Consider the following 21,882-nt stretch of genomic DNA (forward strand, 5'->3'; position numbering starts at 1 on the left):
TCTGTGAAAGGAACACTTTCCCAGTGTTAGGTAATGGGATGGCCTCTTGGCTCAATTTTTTGGCTTTTTTCACAGACTTTCTGTAATACCTTGTGCAAGATGCTCATCTGTCTGCCTCAGTTGAACGTTCTTATAATGAGAACACTAATTCCCAACTCATAATCTTCCAACTGAGAGGCTGAATTAGTTGACGATGATTGACAATTCAGCTATTGCACTGGAAGCAGTACTTGAAAAGTCCAAATAAATAGCCTGAAAATGCCTCTCTTTTGCAATGCTGTGTTGTTTCTTGGCTTCTACTGTAGATAGCATGGTTACCTCAATGGAAGGTCTGGGTTCTGACAGCGTCTTCAGTTTGCATGAAGACAGCCACTATCGGATAAGCAGGAGCCTGCTCAAGCCAGCAGAAGGGAGCACAGTACCCCTGACGAGAGTGAAGTGTTTGGTCTCCATGACAACCCCACATGATATCAGGCTTCATGGATCATCGGTTACGCCAGCGTTCATTGAGTTTGACACGGCTCTTGAAGGGTTCGGGTAAGGTCCTACAGTGCTTTCAAGTAGCATGGGGCACAGTTCAATGTCTTCTTACTTTCTTCTTTCAAAGAAATACCTGTAATTTTTGATGGACTGTTTGCAAACCAGAGACAAATGAATTCTTTAAAGAAAAGAAAGGAATACTTCAAGCCACATAAATCTCCACTCTGTCATTAATGACTTGAAATCAACGCTTGGTTGCCGTATGTGAAAGTAGAAGTCGGTGTGTATCTAAATGTTGATAGTACCCTCTCAGTTCTGGATTTCATGTGCCTTTGAAAAACGAAGGAATGCCAACATACCCTTGCAGAAACTCATTAGTTGCTAGGGTTTGTGTGCAACATTTGGATGGCCCAAATGCTCTGAAACCCACTTAAAATTGCTGAAGAACTTGGAAATGAGGAAATGGGCAAAGTGGAAGTACAAGTGAAACAGAGAAGGAAGCTATGTTGAGTCCAAATAACTGGAAGAAGCTGATTATTAACAGGAGGTGTAGCCTGAATATAACATTTAACTAATTTTGTCTTTTAGCACCCAGTATCACCTTCATTTACTGCTTTTTTTCCTCTCTCTAATTAAACGCCTGCTGAGTGAGGCACTTTGAGGATCATGTAATATGATTTAACTTGACTGTTCAGAAGATGAAAACATGACACCAGCATCTGTTTAAGGAAAACGTTGTCTTTTTGGTTATAAAAACGGAATAGAAAAACCTCAAAACACTCATTTTGTCCTGTGCTAAAGAGTAAATATCTCAAAAATAGCTATAAAAATTCAGACCAATAGTATAAGGAACAGGTATTTCTTAACTGCCTGCGGACTGGTCCATAGGTGGAGGCTTGCCAATAGGCTGAAAGTCAGTATCTCAGAGAGGGCAGTGTTGTGAGGTATGTGCAAGTCAGATAATTGTGAATGGCACCTTGAATGATAACTAATTGTTCAGAATTTCCCAGAAGCTTGGTTAAAAGCTTAAAAACCTTGACTAGAAGCTTTATTGAAAGGTTTTTAGTGACATGAACCACCAAAAATGACAACTGCTGTGAAGGCCAAGAGTGTGACAAATTCTTGTATGAGATGAGTGCTCCTCAGTGGGTTGGTTTTTTTCAGTCTCTTTTTTAAAAGAATTGTGAGAAGAGATAGAAATGATCTGTTGTCCACAGCTGTACCGTGATTTCATAAAACCAGAAACAGCCCCACCTTGCAGAATTGTTCATCTTGTCTTTTTCTTTCTAGACCTAATATTTATACTACTGTGTTTCTTAAATCTATTTCTGTTCTGACGTGGCCTTTGACAGAGCCACTTGCATCTTAGTGCACTTGTTCCAGTTTATTTGGGATGACTGGTCTGAGAGCACAGTCCAGCCTGGATATTTGGGAGATCTGCTGCTCTGCATTCTCTTTTCAGCTTTGCGAAGCAACGATGCAGTGCCCGTTTTGCATCTAGCCTTCATATCCAATATAGTCAGGGACAGACTTTTCTTTGAAAACAAATGGTACTCAAAACTCTGTTCTACATCCTTCATAAGAGAAAAGAAAATGTTTTGGATCTAAGAAGAACTTGAAATAGGCTAGCAAAATGAATTGTCACTACTGCGGTTGCTCCAGGAGATTTGTAGGTGCTGGTAACATGTCCAAAAGTAATCCACATAATGCAGCTGTGACTTCGTGTAATTTCAACAAGTCACCTAAGAAGGCTGCTATAATCAGTAAAAAAAATCTAAAACCTTTTTGGTCTGTTTTAAAGTGCCAGGGTATTTCATGAACTCAACAGTTGGCAGACCCTTGCAAATTGCTTAGAGAGAACATGCTTGTAACACCATTGACCATGGGGGAAGACGGAGGAAGAAGTATATAATGAGAACTGTAATCAAAAGGAAGATAGTAGTGACCAGAACCATGGACTGCTGTTGCTTTCAAGATGGGTGGTCAGAGTTAACTCTTTATAGCTTATGTGAGAACAAAATAACTCCTAGCTCTGTCGGGCAACTCAGCTACAGTATACTTAAACTAGCCTGCTCAAGTGGGAATGTCAACAAAATGATGATTCTTCAGCAAGTAGAAGAGCCGTCATTTTGCCTCCAGTAGGACAATCTATACAAACCGAAAGCTGAACACCTGTGGGGATTCACTCCGCCTCAGTAGGCTGGTCATTGAAACCATCTGGGCTCTTAAAATCTTCTAGTACCTAAGGGAGGTGCTCCTTATATCTGTTTCCATTGTGTCCACAGCATCGGTGGCTCTTGTAAGGACCAAACGTAGCTAATTTGGTGAAATATGATGTTACTGGGGGAGCGTACATACTTAAAATAAGAACACCATGGTGTGCAATTACCAGATCTTTTGAATATTTAGCTAATTCAGTCTCTTTGAGAGTCCAGAACATCTCAAAGGCTGCAGCGAGTCATGGTTACCTACAAGGGAGCATCTTATGCTATGGAGCCATGTAGGCATAAGTCTCTGCGCCTTTGCACCAAAGACATACGCTGCCAAAGCTCTTTGCACTGGAGATAATTTAGCTTCCCAAGGAAAAATCTTCAGAACTAATTTCTACTTTTCATGAATACACACAGTCAAGGAGAGTGATGGTGTGCTTATGGTGTATTTTCCTAGGCTATATTTTGTTTGTATTGAACTCTGGTTATATTGACTTTCATAAACTCTGGTGTGTTACTGGCCTTGTGTTTAACAGCTGCCTGTTCTTGCCAAGTTTGGCTCCCCATAATGCACCTACAAATAATGCTGTTACAACAGGACTTATTGATGGTGCGGTTGTCAGTGGAATTGGAACTGGTAAGTACTCGAGTATGACTGTTAGCAGTGTTTTGTATCTGATGTTTAGTTCTCTTGTATTTCTTTGCTAGCCATGAAGTGATAGTATGGTGTTGGCTGTTGTACACTCATAATTGAGAACTTTTTTTGTCTTTTTTTGTGTGTGTGTTCCTGTTGCTTTTTGCCCCCAAATCAATGAAAAGCAATATAAAATACAAATGTGTGATTGCTTTAAAATACAAGGCTTTCAGCAGAAGGTTAAGTTGTAATCAAGAGAAGCATATGAATAATGAACCTGGATGCATTAAGAACAAGTTGAGATAGTAGGGTGAAGAGCGTAGGAAATGTGGAATGAATTGTAATGCTGTACTTGTGGTTTTGTTCTGCTGAATTCTTGACTATTTATTACAGGTATAGTTACACGCATCATCACAAAAATCCCATCTAAATTGTTTGCTATCCCTTACACTTGTTCACTGTAGGCTGTTCACGCTACAGGAACCTGGTGTGCTGCGGGGCTAAATGAATGTGATCACTTAGTTAAAAAAGGTGTTAAGTCTAAAAACTAAGTTGGAGGTTTACTGCAGTAAGACAGAAATAGACGGTACTTGAAGTCTGTGACCTCTTTGTTGTTCTGTGGGAGCTCCCTGGGAGATGAAATGGAGTCAGGTGTATGTGGTGGAGAGGTCTTCTTCAACAAAGGCTTCTTCAATGAGTCACACCTATTGAAGAAGCATATTAGCAGTTTCTGAGGGCCTGATCCATTTCCACTTTTTTTTGTCTAGGGAACTGAAACTGGGTTGTTCTGAACAAGCACAGCTTCAGAGTCGATTTTTGTTTTTAGAATAGGAGGGAATAGTGTGCAATTCTTGCTTTACTTTGTTTTGAAAGAAACCCCTCTGAGCTAGCTTTAGGTGGCTTTTCCTCCAAGCTTGAGTCAGAAATGGAAGAAGTAACATTGAAGCCCGTGAAGGAAAAGTTTGAGAAAGCACAGCTTGTATCAACTGAGCTGATATGAAAAAAGAAACAGGAACAAGTAGGTATCCTAAGTATTAGCTGCTCCAGCTATATAATGGGCTTTCATTTTTGTTTTTAGGTGAAAGATTTTTCCCACCGCCATCTGGTTTAAGCTACTCAACTTGGTTTTGTATTGAACGTTTTAGTACGCCTCCTAATAACCATCCCGTGAGACTTCTTACTGTAGTGCGGCGTGCAAACTCTTCGGAGCAGCATTATGTATGTCTTGCCATTGTCCTCTCAGCAAAAGACCATTCACTGATTGTTTCAACTAAAGAAGAATTGCTTCAAAATTACGGTAAGAGTTGTTTGTGTCATCAGCTAATCCTGATGATATTATGGGGATGCAACAGCAAGTTTATTTTAAACCTAGTATCTAGAAGAATTGGAATTGTGTGTGATGGAACTTTAGTTGCAGCTTCACCAGCTCCTAATGGGTTTTGACAATGGAAAAATGTAAAATGTAAACATTCATGTAGAAATTAAGGAACTTTTATAATTTCCAAAGAAGATTGGATATCTGCATATAAAGAAAAACTTTTGCCAAAACCCCAGGTATTATAGACTTGAAGGAGGGATTACATCATTGTTTTTGGAAGAGTTTTGCCTTTTTTTTATCTTGTATCGTTCATTTTAGATATCGTTTTTTGAGGTGAAAATGTTAACTATCTTTGCTTTGAAGAAGTTTGGAAATAGTAAACTAACAGGTTGTGAGGGCTTTTTCAATCTGCATAGTCCCAACGCTGGAGGGCTATTTGAAGGCAATCAGTCATTCACTTCATGTTTTAATGCTGTGATCAGTTTTCAGAAAGAGTTTGTAGCTTCATTCAGTATCTGTTATAGAATATTCTTTATTTTCATGATAAGCGGGCATTTACATCATTAACTGCAGTAGTTTCTCTTAGTAGAAGTCAGATTCAAAACCTAAAACTTGAGAGCTGAAGACCCATAGTATAAGGGAGGAACTAAACCTCTTAAATTACAAAGATATTGGCAGTGTTTTCTTTCTCAAAAGACCGAATTCTTATAAGAGAGAATTAAATAAGTTTATCTTCATATTAATTGCTTTAGTCTGTGCTGGAGCTATAGATAGTATGTTTTTAGTTCGTAAACCTCTTCTATCTAACTCTTTAAAAGAGACTGGATTTGAAGAGGCTTTGTCAGAGAAGATCTGAAGGTCTCTGACTACAAAGACTGTTTTTTAATTGAATGGGATACTTTGCTTTACTGGAGTCGTAGTTGGGGGGATATCGCAAGCGCTGAGCAGGTAAGTACCCGAAGAACTGAGATGGCAGGCCTGCCAGCACGGGGACTGGAAGTGCTGACAGTCTATTGTAAGAATAAATGGAGTGGTTTAAGGATCTTTCTTGTGAGTGAGAATTGTGCTCAGAGGTGTTTGGCTGAGTAAAAGAACTTGAGGTTATTTTTGTATCTGAAAGTCAGTTCCAAGTACTCTGCTTTTATCATTTTCCTTGTGCTATTTCTAAAGAAATGAGTGTTCTGCCTGTGCAGGCAGCTGTTGAGGTAAGAGGATTAGTGGTTTCTTTTCCTTCAATATGAAAGAATGAAGAGAGGTCTGAAAAGCTCCTATTTTCTGTTGAAGCATTCCCTGGTGGAAAATTGTTGAGCTTTGGTTTTTTGGGTTTTTGTTTGAGGTAAGAGGATTAGTGGTTTCTTTTCCTTCAATATGAAAGAATGAAGAGAGGTCTGAAAAGCTCCTATTTTCTGTTGAAGCATTCCCTGGTGGAAAATTGTTGAGCTTTGTTTTTTTGTTTTTGTTGTTGTTGTTGGGGGGGGGACGGACGGGGGGGGACGGACGAGCTTTCAAGTAGAGTGTGGGTCATTCTGCTTTGTGATGGAGAAGCTAATGCACCTGCAAACTGATCATGCCCTCTGGTATGAAGTCAAAGGATGCCTTTTAGAGAAATTAAAAAAATGTGTGCTGAGAACTAAAGTGTATTTCAACGTTTGAGAGAAGAGAATTCAGCACCCATTAGTGAAGAAAGACCCGGGAAATGCTGAAGAGTATAGGTGTGTGAACTGGGGATGGGTGGTCAGCAGCTTGTGGTTTGCAGCCCCTGCGGAGAGGCTGGGAGTGGGTTCCTCTGGCCACATGTCTGGAAGGCAGGCATCCGTCTCCGACTCCTCTCACTGTTGGTGCAGAGGTAGCCGATGGAGCAGTGGGTGCAGCTCACTTTACCCCACAGCAGCTGGTGCTTGCATTGGGTCAGCTGCCTTACGACCCAGGCATCGTTGCTGGTAAGGTGAAGAGAAGGCAAGGGTGACTCGCTGTGGTTACAGTACTGAAAGGGAACAGATAAGACGTCATGAAGTCTTTGTTTTGACTTGGGCAGAAACGTCTCAGCCCTGAGCTACCCCTTCAGTAGAAGCACTTCAGAAAATTAATTTTCCTTAGAACTGCAAAAAGGGAAGAAGAGAAGCCACTGTGCTGAGGCTTGAGTTAATGAGTACCCCTGGTCTGTGATGTGTCTCTCACTAACCAGATGTTGTATTTGTGGCTTTTATTAAGGAAAAAAAGTCTCAGGTTTTCAACCTCATCTTTAACTTCACTTATGCTTTGTAATTTAGCATGATTCTGACGCAGATGCTTTGAAAGGCAGTCTTTCTACTTGTATCTTCTTTTGTGTGTGACCTAATTGTTTAAGCAAGATAGTGGCAAGCTTATACTGAGTGTCTGTGGCCGGATGCTGGGGGGGGGCAAGAGGGGGCTTCTGTGGGAAGAGGCCAGGGCTGTCCCGTGCCTGGATATGGCCTGTTCCAGCTGGCTCCACAACGGACCCCCCACAGGGCACAGCTGAGCCCAGCAGCCGGGCTGGTGGTGCCTCTAGGAAAACACATGTACATGAGAGGGCAAAATGCTGCATGGAGTGAGGAGTAAGTTAAAAAATGTGAGAGAAAACGCCCTGAGGACACAAGGGTGAGAGCAGAAGGAGGGGAGGAGGTGCTCCAGGCCCCTGGAGAAGACCACACCGGAGCAGGTAGTGGGGCCTGTGGAGGAGACCATGGTGGAGTGGGGAAAAGTGTGAGGAGAAGGTCCAGGAAGTATGGATATCTTTCTCTCCACAGTATGAGAAAGGTGAAAAATAGCTCCGTAGGTTTAGAGAGACATCTGTTACTTCTTGCCAACTACTGCTGTAAAAACTTTTTTAGAAAAACAACAAAAAAATTTTTCTGTGACCTGCATAGTGGCATGAGAAAGTTAGTAAAACTTGAGCAAACTAGTCATTCCAGCTAAAATTTCAAAGGGAGGGTAGAAAGGGAGAAGTAAAACATAATTGTCAAAAGTCTAAAAGTATCCTGAAACTTTTCTTAGAGAAGAATTAAGGCAAAGGAACAAGAGACCCATTGTTGATACTACCAAAACTATACTGGTTTGTTAATCTATCTATCAGCAAGTATCTACTGATGTTCAGCCTGTCAAATTGTGACAATTTGATCTGAATACTTTCTCAAAACTTCTGATTTCATTCTTTCAATTCTTGTATTTGAAAGTCTAAAGTCATATCTTGTTAATCATATGATTTCATTTGTATCTTGTTAATTGTATTTTTGGTCACATTGTTAACTACATGTTTTCTAAAATTTTGGCTTTAATGTATTGCTGTAGATTGTTTCGTGTCAAGCCTAATGACATAAGAAGCTTAAAACAGACTAATAACATTTCTTCTGGTGCCCACTAACTGGTACTTTCCCTTTAGTTGATGACTTCAGTGAGGAATCATCATTTTATGAAATTCTTCCTTGTTGTGCCCGTTTTCGCTGTGGTGACCTCATTGTGGAAGGCCAGTGGCATCATCTAGTTCTGGTCATGAGTAAAGGCATGCTAAAGAACAGCACAGCTGCGCTCTACCTTGATGGACAGCTTGTTAACACTGTTAAGGTAAAATAAATCCTCATTTTTACTGGTTGGAGTGATTTCTCTCTCTCTACGCATATACATCTGTAAGAAAAACGATACAAAACAAGAACAGCAACAAAACAACACACTAAAAAAACCCCAACCAAACTCTAAACCAAAACCCGAACCCGAAATGAGGAGCCTTGCAAAAAGAGGTCTTTGCTCCCTACACAGCTCGAACCCAGCCCTAGTCCCGTTAAGGGGAGAAGATAATGAATGCTTTCTCAGGCATGAGCGATAGTAACACTAAAGTGAAGTGGACATGTTGTATTGGATGTGAGGCAAGTGTGGCACAGCTATGCTGCTGACTAGATTAATTAGAAGGATGATAAAAAGCTGAAGAAGACTTATCCCAGGACCTTGTAGCAGATCTACCTTTGAATAATAGGGAGATTACAGGGTAAGACAGTTTTGCCCATTTAGCCATGTTTTTCTTTCCCCAACCCTCTTGCCATCCCAGAAGTAGCATCCCCTTGTCAGTGATAGCTACTGAGATGTCCAGTGTTGTTATTAGCTGATTGTAGATGAAACACATTTAGTTGTAAAGGTCAATATTTTATTGTTAGGTAGAAGAAACTAGGAGGCCAAAAGCAGAGAGCAGCGAAGAGCACTGTGGACCTGTCCACTGAGCACAATGTATTCCTGACCTGTAACTGATAACTAAAGAGCATTTGGTATCTGGCAGGCGTGGGCCTTAAGGGAGTAAATTGATCCCGGTGTGACGTGCAAATTAGCTAGTGTTACTATACTGCTATAGGTAAAACAGTGTTTTGACTTTCAAAGTTTACCTTTCAGTATTCCTTTTGCAGAAAGAAGACTATAGTAACTTTACTTGTTACGCTTATAGCTGTAATACATGAGTATGTATCTAGCCATACGTGACTACATTCAATAGCTGGTAACAGAATTTTTGCAAGGTAGATGGAAAATGTCTGTAAGATTGTTACTGCCATTATATATAGGCCAGCATCTTCTCCATGTATTTGTTTTATTGCCATCTGAAAATCTTATCAAATTGAGTTCATCACGTTTGCATGTTAGCTCGAAAGAGTATAATTACTAAAGGCATGTTTTCACCAGCTGAAGGAGGAGGAGAAAGAACACAAGGTTATGAGATCATCTTACTGCTTTTGCAAAAATAATGACCATCATAAAGCACCGTGTTTTTAGAAGCAAGATACACCCTTGTTCTTTAGCATTTTTAAGCACAGAACTCGCATGTTCTCATCCTGTGTTTCCATACACACCTTCATCTTTTGAAAGCTGCTTAACTTCTGATCTTTGCATTTACCTTCTGGTTAATGTTCTTTGCTGACTTTTTCTGTATAGTGTCAGAATACTGTGCATTACATAGCAGTCATTTAGTACATCCCCTGGTTTGCAAATGGCTTTCCCGAATTTCTGATCTGTCTACTTTCTTTTCACAGTACCTGTGCTATCTCAATAACTTCACTGTGTTTTTCTCCGTTACAGCTTCACTATATTCATAGTAGCCCTAGTGGGTCTGGTTCTGCCAATCCACCTGTAGTCAGCACTGTTTATGCCTATATTGGCACACCACCCGCACAGCGCCAGCTCTCTTCATTAGTGTGGCGTTTGGGCCCTACACATTTCCTGGAGGAAGTTTTGCCTGCCCCAGGTGTTAGCACCATTTATGAGCTGGGACCAAATTACGTCGGAAGCTTTCAAGCAGTATATGTACCATGTAAGTACAATTCAAATGGCAGCTAGTAACTTGGCCCAGGTGCAGTGGAATCTTTTGTGTGCATGTTGGCAGAAGAGGTGGGAAAGCAGAGTATGTGGTAGCAGAAAGGAAAAGCCAGTTGTTCATAAGAAGACGACTAGTAGCTGCTATTGAAGAGGATGACAGAAATCCAAATTACTGTTTTAACATACTTCTGATAGTTCTTGTACTGAGATATGCTAGAAGTCCTTGTATTCCTTACTTCGGTTTTAAACCAGTTAGAAATGCTTAAAGCTGTCATTATTCATACTGTATATTATATTTATCTGTAGAAAGTGAAACTGGAAAGGCATTTTAACTTGTCAGTTTCTAGTGATAGCACTCATTTGCAAATCTGCAGTGTATTCTGTACTTCAAACACAGCTGTCTTGAAATGTCATTGTTTACAGGGCCTAAATAGGTCAACTGAGAAAAAAAATCAAACAGGGAGGGATTGTGGTACAGTAGATAGTCTTTAAGCGTTTGTTGCAAACAAATATGGGCAATTCTGTTACATTTTTTAAGTGTTCTTGTTTGAAATTGAGGGGAGTGCAACACAAAAAGATGTGAATAACCTTACTAGAAATGTGTGTCCATAACCCTGTTTTTAACTATTCAGACAACAGATCCTTCATTAGCTCTGGTAAGATGAACTGTCACTAGCGAGATTTTCCTGTCCTCGCTAGTGAGCTCCCTGTCTTTCTGTGCAGTTAAGAATAACATCAGTGTTACGTCAGAAGATGCTCGTTGCTTTACCTGACTATTACAGGGCTTTTCAGTGAAACATAAATAAAAATAGGGAACATATCAAGTCGTCTTGTCCTTGCATTGTCTTTCCACATGAGGATCATAATGCTCTCCAGCTCTGCTGGAGAGAAACTGTCACCATCTCAAGGAAGGAGGCAGTGAGTGACGAGAGTGGTAGGAAAACAAAAGTATGTACAGGGGGTGCACGGTCTTACTTTTCATGGTGAAAGCTGTCCCTAGAGTGGTGACAGACACCCTCCACCCCCCACCCCAAATGTAGATGATCTTCAGGCTGTGAAAGAAAGAAGTATCATGAAAAAGAAGGTAGCTTTCCTTGCCCATCTTGAGTGAAAAACTCTATGGAATTGAATTTTGCCATCTACAGATCTGTGTCACGTACTTGCTTTTTTGACAGCTAGACGAGCCTGGCGAGCAACTCTGGATTTAGGTATCTGCTAGTCAATTATAATTTCTCCTGGAAGGCATTTTGACTGGTGCTGTGCAAGTACCAAATTAGCCAAAGTAAATTCCGTTAATGTGAATTTGTTCATTCACTTCCAAGAATTAAAGACCTTCCTACCCTTACGCTAAGGCCATGTTCACCAGGAAGCTCACAGTAACTTAAAAGAATTCTTCATTTCTTAACATACTGACTTTTTCCAGTGCGCCAGTGTATTTCTCTCGCACAAGCTTTGCTCAGTTTGTTGTATTTCAGGAGTGGTCTGTTCCAGAACAAAGGACGTGTTTCTGTTTGGGTCTAAGCTGTTCACGTCATGTGCACTGTGCCAAACCCTAAGGAGTTTGATAGGGAGTGCAGTGTGAAGCTCTGTATCTTACCCTTTTATCTTGGCCTCTCCTTCCAAAATGCTTGTTTTTTCTTAGTATAATGATTATTTGTGGGAATCCTGGAGAAGGGAAGAGCCCTTGCAGTCTTCCGCTGTTGTCCTTTGCAAGGAAATTGTGTCTGACTTGCCATTTGCCCATGCAATGCTTCTTTCAGAAGTTTTGTCCCTGTTTTCAGTGAGCAAGATTGCCATCTTCTGAGACTTTGCCCTGTGTTTAAATGAAATGAAAAACCTGATGCTCTTTTAGTCTTGGAAAGACCCCTCAGAGAGCAGTTACTAGTTCAAGAGGAATTCCTTTGTCTGTTCACTGGAATGGAGCAATGTTCTCAGGGCATCCGCATGAGCAGAGGATCTAATGAGGATTTCAGTTATGGGGAAACTAAGACTTCTGAAACTCTCTCTTAAGTGAGACTTGACAGAGACTTGACCCTGGTTCAAAAAATTATGTAGACACCCAGTTTCTCGTTTGTTTCAGTGTTAGGTGAGGAACCTTCATGCTTTTTTAATTCCATTAATGTGTTTCACTGGAGTTGCAGACACCTTTTGAACTGGAATGAAGATGCAGAAGTGAATCTCTATGTTGAGCTTTCAGGTGCTGAGTTTTGCATGCTTCTTCTGAGCATTGTATGCACCTGTCAGTCATAGTGTTTGCAGTGTCTCACAAGAAGCATCCTCTTTCGGAGCAGTGGATACAAAATATTAAAGATACAGTTATATTCTCTTTGATGCCTGGGCCTTTTGGTCTTTCTTCAGTCTTGCATCTCTTGTACCATTCTCTAAGGCATTTTTCCTAGCAAACCACTGTAAAAAGCCTGTTGTCACAGGCAAATATGCAGATGTACCAAATACTTCCCTGTTTTTTGAGTACTTTGTTTTTCTTCAGGTGGGAGGGGAAGTAAACAGCCCTTAGGCTGTACGCAAATTGAGTACAGGAGTAATGTTGCCTTCCAAAAATTCAGATGAGGAAGCACCACATCTTCTATTGCTTGGCCAAGCCACAGGCTGCCAGTTGCCATTAGGGGTTAATATTGTAGACTTTCTTGAAAGGAAATGTTTGCTGTGTGTTGCTCTTTTACCTTAAATAGCAGATTTATTCCACAACCCGTATGTTATCAAGCTACTCTTCGGTACAGCAAGCAAGTATGCAAAGACAATATCAAATCTCAGCTATTTGTAAAACCTTTCTTCTATACCTATTTTGCAATACAATTTGCTTAAGATTTTACTCTTAAAACTGAAAAGAAAAACGGTGCTATTACTGAAATGAACTTTTATTTTGTCTTTAAGGCAAAGATTCAAAGTCTGAAGGAATCAACCCATCTCCAGTATCTTTGGTACCAGAAGAGAAGGTCTCTTTTGGTCTCTATGCTCTGTCAGTTTCTTCATTTACAGTGGCAAAAATAAGGAAAGTTTACAACAAGTTGGATAGTAAAGCTATTGCCAAGCAGGTATGTTGGGAAATGAGTTGGTTAACGTGTACTACTTGTTTGTTCCTTTCTTTTAACTTCTTTCAAGGCAATTTGTGCAATGCAACCAGGAACAATAATGTACTTGTCAGAAGAATTGCCCATAATCACTTTCATGTTTTTAAAAAGAAATAAAAAAATAAAAAAAAAATTGAAGGAGATTGTACTCCTAGATTTTATTCACGTTTTTGGAATTACTAGTAGCTATGTATCTTAACACCTTTTGGAGGTATTTTGGCTTTTTAATGTAGATGGCAGTTGTACTCCTGTTGAAAAACAGTTAAGATTATATTATTGAACAATATTTCTACTGTTGCAGATGAAAAAAGCTGATAGCTTAGTCCTCTGACTGTGATTCAGATTTGGAAACCAGAATATTGGTTTACATTTTTCTTCAAAGTACATTAGAAGTCAGTGAATTATTTGTAAAAGGGCCATCTATGAAGAAAGTCTGAGAGAGTTGGGGTCGTTTAGCCTGAAGAACAGAAGGCTCTGAGGAGACCTTATTGCAGCCTTTCAATACATACGGTGGGCTTGTAAGAACAATGGAGAGAGACTTTTTACCAGGGTGCATAGTGACAGGACAAGGGGCAAGGGTTTTAAACTGAAAGAAGGTGGATTTAGATTGGGCATAAGGACGAAACTTTTTACAATGAGGGTGGTGAGACACTGGAAGAGGTTGCCTAGAGAAGCTGTGAATGCCCCATCCCTGGAAATGTTTGAGGTCAGGTTGGATGGCGCTTTGAGCTCATTTAGTGGAAGATGTCCCTGTCCACAGAAGGGGGATTGGACTAGCTGATCTTTAAAGGTCCCTTTCAACCCAAACCATTCTATGATCCAGTGGAATTATTTTTGAAGTTAGATTCATCTTCCTTAAACTTTGGAGATGGGAGATTTCTCTTTACTTTAGAGAATGTCCTGATGACTCTAGCATAGTTCTATTTTGGTTTATGTTACTCACTCTTTATCACAGGAGGAAAATACACAAGCTAAGTTCAGGCTTACATAAAAAAAACCCTCTTCCCTTTAGCCCTTGCTTTTTTTCCCTTGTTTTGTTCAGCTGGCGATTTCTTCTCATGAAAATGCCACACCTGTGAAGCTGCTACATAACTCAGCAGGGCATTTGAATGGACCAGCGCGCTCCATTGGTGCAGCTTTGATAGGATATTTGGGTGAGTTGAGTACTTGAGAATTATGTTTAAACATGATTAATTACTTGTCAATAAGAACTTAGGTCTAGAAGATAAATCATGTAATTGTTGAATGGTACGTTGTTAAATTTATTTAATATTTTTATATTTTATGGACATACTCTTATCTTTTTTCTTTTTTGCTAACATGGGATGTTTGTTTCAGTATATTTGAGTTACCATTATGAAAATATACTTAATTATTTTACCTTGGGTCATAAACTATTTTCCAGTGCAATACTTCCTTCACTTCCTCTTCTGAGTTTGTCATAGTTCTTCTAGTGATACTCTTTTCATAATTCAAGCAATGCTATAACGCAAATTACTTGATGTGTTCACAATGTTTTCCTACAAGAATTAGATTTGATTTGATTTTAATTTATTTTCTCTGCCTATGCTCAGGAGTAAGAACATTTGTCCCCAAGCCTGTTGCCACTACACTGCAGTACATTGGTGGAGCTGCTGCTATTTTGGGACTTGTAGCCATGGCATCAGATGTAGAAGGGTTGTATGCAGCTGTGAAGGCCTTGGTCTGTGTGGTAAAGAGCAATCCACTAGCCAGCAAAGAAATGGAAAGAATCAGAGGTTATCAGGTATGTAAGAAATGTCTTAAAAAAGACCAGGCTGATTGTACAGCTACCTGAAAGGAGGTTGTAGCAAGGTGGGTGTTGCTCTCTTTTCCTAAGTAACAAGTGACAGGACAAGAGGAAATGGCCTCAAGTTGCGCCAGGGGAGGTTTAGATGGGATGTGAGGAAAAATTTCTTCACCAAAAGGGTTGTCAAGCATTGGAACAGGCTGCCCAGGGAAAGTGGTTGAGTCACCATCCTTGGAGGTATTTAAAAGACGTGTAGACATGGCACTTAGGGATATGGCTTAGTGGTGGACTTGGTAGTGCTAGGTTAACGGTTGGACTTGATGATCTTAAAGGTCTTTTCCAACCTAAATGATTCTACGATTCTGTGAGTTTCCACTGTCTGTCCTAGCAGTTCCCGTGGAAATTCCTTGTTGTGTTGTGGTAACCTGAGTTTCTGCTCTTAAGTTTACTGAGCTCTTGGCTAATTAGCATAGATGAGTTATTTAGGATGGCTTTTAAAGGAGAGGGTGGAAAGTTTTGCTAAGCAGTTGTGCACGTTTAGCTACTTTGCTGAAACTGACCCTTCATTAATAGCAAGGAAGAGCACAACTATGGCACTTAGATGATTCTTTTCCTGTGATTGTGAATCCACCCCTGCAAGCCTGGGAGCTTCTATCTCCATGATCTGCCAGCAAGAGAGGAGGATAGGGACACATGAAGAAAACCGAACAAGTAGATTCCTAGAATCATCATTTTGAGGAGACTGCATAGACTTTATAGCTGGTGATGCTGTTTGCTTTCAAGCTGAAGACTTATTAATTCTCCATCAGGGTTGGGAAAGTGCAATCAGTTATGCTGAAGGATTGGTTGACTGACCTGAAAAGATCTTCACGTGACCAATGCATTTTATGTTTCTCAGGAAGACTGCTTTACTGAAACGGAAAGTTCGTGCTGTGGTTTGGGCGGAGTATTTACAAACCTTGTAATGCTAATGGCTAGTATAGTTATGTCAAAATATATTATTCCATGTAGCCTGTTGCAGACCTTGGCTTACTTGGACCAAACAAATCCAGACAGTGTCTTCCTTGCACCATAAGCAGTCAGTGGATCATCACAGATGACCTTACATTCCACTTGTATTGACCTCAGCAAATAGCATGGTTTGAGAGAGATTCCCAGAAATCTGTATTTCTTTAGTAATGTTTCAAGGAGGATGGTAAGCTGAACAAGCCAGTATGTTGAGAGTTTAACAAGTTTGTATCAGAAGATGAGAAGTAGCAATAGTACATCTGGCAGTTTGTTCTTTCCCAACTCAGATTGTAAGAAGTTAGAGCAGAAATGAGGACTGAAAGGATGACATCTATGGTCATGCTTAGGGCAACAAAGGGTAGCAAGAAGAAAGAAGGTCAGGCTTATTCAGATTTATGTTGTCATGGCTACTTTTCTTCAGTGCCAGAATACCTCTCATTTGTGCATGCAGTACTCTAGGGGTGCTGTATTTAAGTCTGCCGTGTCCACGGTTGCTGTCCAGGAACAGAACTATCTGAGAATGTATCATGTGCCGTCTTAAACTGTGACTGACTACCAGAGAGCTGAGGTGTGTCTGCGTGTGCCTAATCCTCAGGGCCTAGATACTGTCTGCAGTGTAGAACAGATGTTTTGTGAGCTGGAGGGTGTCCTGGATGTCCCCCTTTTCTAATCAACCGTAATGCCACTTCCAAGCTTTTTCATCAAGAATATCAACTATCGGACATAGTTTAAGGGCCTTCTCAAAAGGGACATTTCATCCATGCTTGTTTGTGCTTAGACGTTGCTGTGTGTTTATAGGCTACTAATTCCTTTTCTGTTTACTTGTTCAAGTTACTGGCAATGCTGTTAAAGAAGAAACGATCCCTTCTGAACAGCCACATACTCCATCTGACCTTTTCTTTGGTGGGAACTGTTGATAGTGGGCACGAGACCTCCATTATTCCAAATTCTGCTGCCTTCCAGGATCTGCTCTGTGATTTTGAGGTATGTAAAGCTGCACAGAAAAGTGGTGATGATACTGGATAGTGATGAAGTCAGGTGCTGATAGCATCCCTTAAATACTGAACAACAGCAAACTAGGTTGTTATCCTGAGAACTTACTGTTTCATACATAGTACAGTAAAGCAGCTGAGCAGCAAGATTATTGGTAACTTTTCCTGTTGAAATGGCTTGAATTGCTGTAGAAACAATGAATGGGCACCACAGATTTTTCTGCTTTTTGTTGTTCTAGAAGATACATTTTGTAGTTTTCTGTTCTGCAGCAATTTCTTTTAACCTGTGTGTTCTACTGCAGTACATATATCAAGGCATGAAAAACATACCAAAAATAACAATAGGAGGTAAACTTTCAACATAGCACATAGGAATCACTTTATCATATGTCTCCTGCAAAGTTAATAGTAAGGCAGTTAAAATTCTGCTTGTACAACCTATGAAATATTTAAGTGTTGTTGAGTTAAACTAAGGAAAGTAGAGAAGTTCAGAAGGAAATGCTAATGTAATAGGGGCTGATAAACAGTGTTACACGATCTGTAGAACTCGTCGTTTAGTGTTTGCTCCTTTGGCATTATCTGTACCTGACACAGACTGAGTAAAAATATTCTGATCCACCTATATGAAAATAAATAAATAAATATACTACTGCCACTACTAATCCAGCTATAAGATACTGACTTAATAGTGCAAGTCCATCTTGCACAAATGGCTTTATGGAGTTATCCATTTCCTTTTCTTAGATGTCTATTTGAGTATTCCAAAGCACTCCTGGAAACTATTTGTCTGTGAAAAAACTCCTTCTGCTTACTATAGCCTTTATTTTAATAAAATCAACTGGCCTTGTTAACTTTCTTTTTCCAAGAGCTTAAAGGTCTTCAGTGCACCCAACGAGCCCCCCTTGCCAAGATCAACAGTACACCACAATTATGGCACAAAAAAAAGAGGAAATGAAAAGGGCAAGCCTGAGCCTCTTTTTTTTTTTTTTTTAACCTTAGTGAGGATTAATACAGAGGAAATCTGTCACCCACTGAAGTTTCCTCTTTTTTTTTTTTTTTGCTTTTTGAGGCGTAATATTAAAACTAGAAATAAGTTTGTGCCATCTCTAAACATAAATTCTTCAGTATCATGTAACTAGTTATTCTTTAACAAACCTTTTAAATTACAGTAATGCTTCCTTTGTGCTCACAAAATTAAACATAGACTTAATAGAAGTTATTACATCTATAAGAGGTAATATTTGTTGTAGAGGTCTTAAGGTAGATGAACTGTTTAGCAGGGAAGAGTGTGAGTCACAGCCCAGCTCCTTTTACAGTGAGGCATGGATTCTGCTGAAGAATACTCTTCTCTCTTCCCCTCCCCCTTCCCCCCATAAAGGAACCAGCTGAGAAAGCTCATCAATGGTATATAGTCACTCAGACAGCAACTACTGTATGAAAGATCCAATTTCATATTGCTTAGTTCACATCTGTCTTTTTTTTTTCCTAAAGACCAAGAACAACTGGGGAATGAATACACTTAGAGATTAGAAAAAATAAAAAATATGCAAGTAGTAAGTCCGTGAATCACTAAGAAGAAAATTTCCAAAAGCCTCCGTTTTTGGCTTCTTTTTTTTTTTTAAATTATTTATTTCTGTATTCAGAAATCGGTGACCCAAACATTTCACTTTAATTGGATAAATTAGATGTTCTCACTCTTATACTAAACAGGGAAATGAAAAGATTTGTTCTGATCATTTTAGATTATAAGATTAGAAGAAAAGCAAAAGCTAGAGAGCTTTGCGTTTAAGCCATTTTTATACACCAGAGCACAAGTATTATGCTTTGTTCAATAGCAAGTCAGTTTTAAGATTTGCAGCTATAACTGTGAGATTTCTGGCTTTTATATCTTTTATTACTTCTATTGATTGAACAATTGATTGGGGGGGGTAGAGGATCTAAATGATTTAAAACGATGTGCAGGAAGTGCTGGGTAAAGATTAAAAAAAAATAAAAATCAGGGAAGACCTTGAGTTTAATCTTGGCAGAAGACAGTAAGTTAATTTTACAGAGATAAAATCTTCACTTAAGCCAAATAAACTTAATATGGCATTTTGCATCAGCCTTGTAAACCCCAATAACTCCTTTGGAGTCATTGCACCATGTATTTAAAGAGAAATTCCAGATAGTGTGTAACTTTTTTTATTTAGAACTCTTCAAAAGTTTTCAGCATGATATACTAATGGAGAATATGTTTGGTACCAATGTGTGTTTCTTTAGTCTTCGCTAGTATATTTAATACTTATCTGAAGTTGAAGAATAAACAACTGAGAACCTTGCAGTGAGCTTTTGAGTGCAATGGCCAGTTAAATAGTCATGCAGACGAACAGTTTTAATCTCTTCAAGCTTTTCATAACCTTTGATATACTAATGTCAGTTTTTAATCTTGAAGTGGATTTGTGTACAAAACATATCATTGTGTGTTCTGTATTTCAGGTCTGGCTTCATGCACCCTATGAGCTTCATCTGTCATTATTTGAGCACTTCATAGAACTTCTCACTGAGTCCAGGTATGAGCCGATGCCAGCCTAGTAATGAGACTTACAGGATTAGGTAATATGTAGAGGATCCTCCAATTTTAAATTGCCACCTCCTTTCTTTTCTTCCAGTGAAGCAGCAAAGAACGCTAAGTTAATGAGGGAATTCCAACTCATCCCAAGGCTGCTCTTGACTCTTCGAGATATGTCTCTGTCCCAGCCTACTATTGCTGCGATTAGTAACGTGCTGAGCTTTCTGCTTCAAGGCTTTCCTAGCAGCTATGACTTGCTCAGGTAGCCTACACCTATGATAATTCTGGCTTCTGTGTCTTTATTATGTTGGTGATCTTGGTTAAAAATACATAATGGCAATACTGCTGTGGAGTAAGTAATGTGAAATGCTCATGTACTGAATTTTTTCCTCTAAGAATTAACTGAACTAGACATAGGCAATAATTTTGTTAATGCCTTGATTTGCATATTAAATTCAGCTTGTATCTAAACAGGTATGACTGAATGATTAAACTGGCTTAATGTTCTGCAGGTGAAAAGCGAAGGTGCTGTATTGCAGCTCCCTCGTTTGTGTGAAGCACTGAGCACTTTTCTTAAATACCATCGAATATTACTTAAGATGGAATGTAATCATACTTCTGGTTAAAATGCAGCTTTGATTACTTTCCCACATGAAAGGTTTAGTTCAAGATTTTTACTTAATCATCACTGTGTAGAAAAATATTAATATTAATTAATTAATAAAAAGGCTGTCAGATTTTGTACTGTTAATTCTGACTAATGAAAGTTACATAAGTAATTGCAGTTCATATGTACAGGAGTATTTGAAATGCTTTTAAATGAGTTCAACTCCTTGAAAACTTAATTTTTCTTGTTTCTTGTTTCATTATAATGGAAATGGATAAAATATTGCAGAGCTTGGCAGTTCTTTGCGTACAAGCGGTCATGTTTTCAGCTTCTCACTTTAAGTACAATTAAAGGTGTCAGAAGCATCAACCTGAACATCTTACCTGTCTTTGTTTTAATTACGCAGGCCAAAAAACAATTCAAGGATAAAACCATTGATGTTATGCTTAAATGGTTACAAACAGATTGTAGAATGCCTATCTGAGTGTTTCTTGTTCTCCTTCCTGGAAATAAAAATGAAAAATATTGTATAACTTGGGAAAGGTTATACTAGGTAGGGACCGTTTCAGGTTAGTTCCAGAGGAATATATTGCACCTCCTTTCTTTGAGTAGCACATCATCGTCTTGTCTTAGAAAACCATGACCTTGTGTTACATCACCTCAAGCTATAGGCATAAATGTTGTGCAGAGTCAAGTAATCACTGGTTTTGATGTAATACTTGTTCAGCTGTAATGGTTTGAGAATAACGTTTTGTCCTCCTTTCTTTAACTTGTGGTATTCCTTCTGCTAGGACTTGGTGGTATCTCCCAGTTTCCTTTCTCAAATCCTAGCATTTTCAGGGTCCCTTACATGCAGAGTTGTCTACAAAGATTCCACTAACTACACATTAATTTGTTTTTTGGCTAATAACTTTAGACTGAGACCGTTTTCTTCAATCTTCAGATGTGAGAAAGTTGACGTTTTTGGGTATCGCCCTCTCACTAGTGTTATGGGCTTATATTTAAGGTGAATTCTTGATAGATGAGAGTGCATCTGTCATATCAATGAATGATGTTTTTTTCTATATGCATCAAGGTTTGGACAGTTCATCTCTTCCACTTTACCTACATTTGCAGTCTGTGAGAAGTTTGTGGTCATGGAAATAAACAATGAAGAAAAGCTTGACAGTGGTAAGCGATGGCATGGCGTAGAAGCAGTAGAAGAGAAATACTTTGTGATCTCTTCGGTGTTTAAATACTTAAAATGTAGACGTAGTGTCATTAGCAGTATTGTAATTTTGTTATAATCTGGCTGCTGGTTAGTTGTGGTACGTCAGTTTTCAGTACTGCCTGCAAAGCTGTGCAAAAAATCCTGTACACTTGTTTTGTTTTCCTTCATGTAACACTGCACGGTTTTGTTCTGCTTTCTCCACTCACTCCTTCAAATCAGCAGCGTATCCCTGCTTCTTTGTGGGGAGAGAAAAAAGACAAAAACAGATTACTAGGTGTATCTGCCTTCCAGGTGTGGAGAAGGTGAAAGAATTAACTAAGACAGTCTAGTTATTTTTTTAGGAAAAAAAAAGAAGTTTCATAAAATCATAGAATAGTTTCAGTTGGAAGGGACCTCTAAAGGTCATCTAGTCCAACCCCGCTGCCGTGGGCAGGGACATTTTCAACTAGAGCAGGTTGCTCAGAGCCCCGTCCAACCTGACTTTGAATGTTTCCAGGGATGGGGTATCCACCACGTCTCTGGGCAACCTGTGCCAGTGCTTCACCACCCTCAGCGTAAAAAATTTCTTCCTTACATCTAGTCTAAATCTAACTCCCCTTTAGTTTAAAGCCATTCCCCCTTGTCCTGTTGCAACAGGCCCTGCTGAAAAGTTTGCCACCATCTTTTTTATAAGCCCGCTTTAGGTACTGATAGGCTGCAATGTCTCCC

The 21,882-nt window shown here is 39.4% G+C and overlaps 1 protein-coding gene across 1 annotated transcript in view; it reads left to right on the plus strand.

The window, feature by feature from the left end:
- WDFY3 (WD repeat and FYVE domain containing 3) overlaps positions 1-21,882 on the plus strand; it is a 157,532-nt gene that overhangs the window by 78,866 nt on the left and 56,784 nt on the right. The window contains exons 17-28 of the mRNA XM_009327491.1: positions 306-537; positions 3,227-3,327; positions 4,403-4,621; positions 8,043-8,224; positions 9,716-9,947; positions 12,845-13,005; positions 14,084-14,195; positions 14,616-14,806; positions 16,649-16,801; positions 19,285-19,358; positions 19,458-19,619; positions 21,040-21,134. Of these exons, the coding sequence (XP_009325766.1) occupies positions 306-537; positions 3,227-3,327; positions 4,403-4,621; positions 8,043-8,224; positions 9,716-9,947; positions 12,845-13,005; positions 14,084-14,195; positions 14,616-14,806; positions 16,649-16,801; positions 19,285-19,358; positions 19,458-19,619; positions 21,040-21,134 (1,914 nt within the window). The remainder of the gene's footprint in view (positions 1-305; positions 538-3,226; positions 3,328-4,402; positions 4,622-8,042; positions 8,225-9,715; positions 9,948-12,844; positions 13,006-14,083; positions 14,196-14,615; positions 14,807-16,648; positions 16,802-19,284; positions 19,359-19,457; positions 19,620-21,039; positions 21,135-21,882) is intronic.

Source organism: Pygoscelis adeliae, unplaced genomic scaffold (genome assembly GCF_000699105.1).
Source record: "Pygoscelis adeliae isolate BGI_AS28 unplaced genomic scaffold, ASM69910v1 Scaffold157, whole genome shotgun sequence".
Taxonomy (NCBI): domain Eukaryota; kingdom Metazoa; phylum Chordata; class Aves; order Sphenisciformes; family Spheniscidae; genus Pygoscelis; species Pygoscelis adeliae.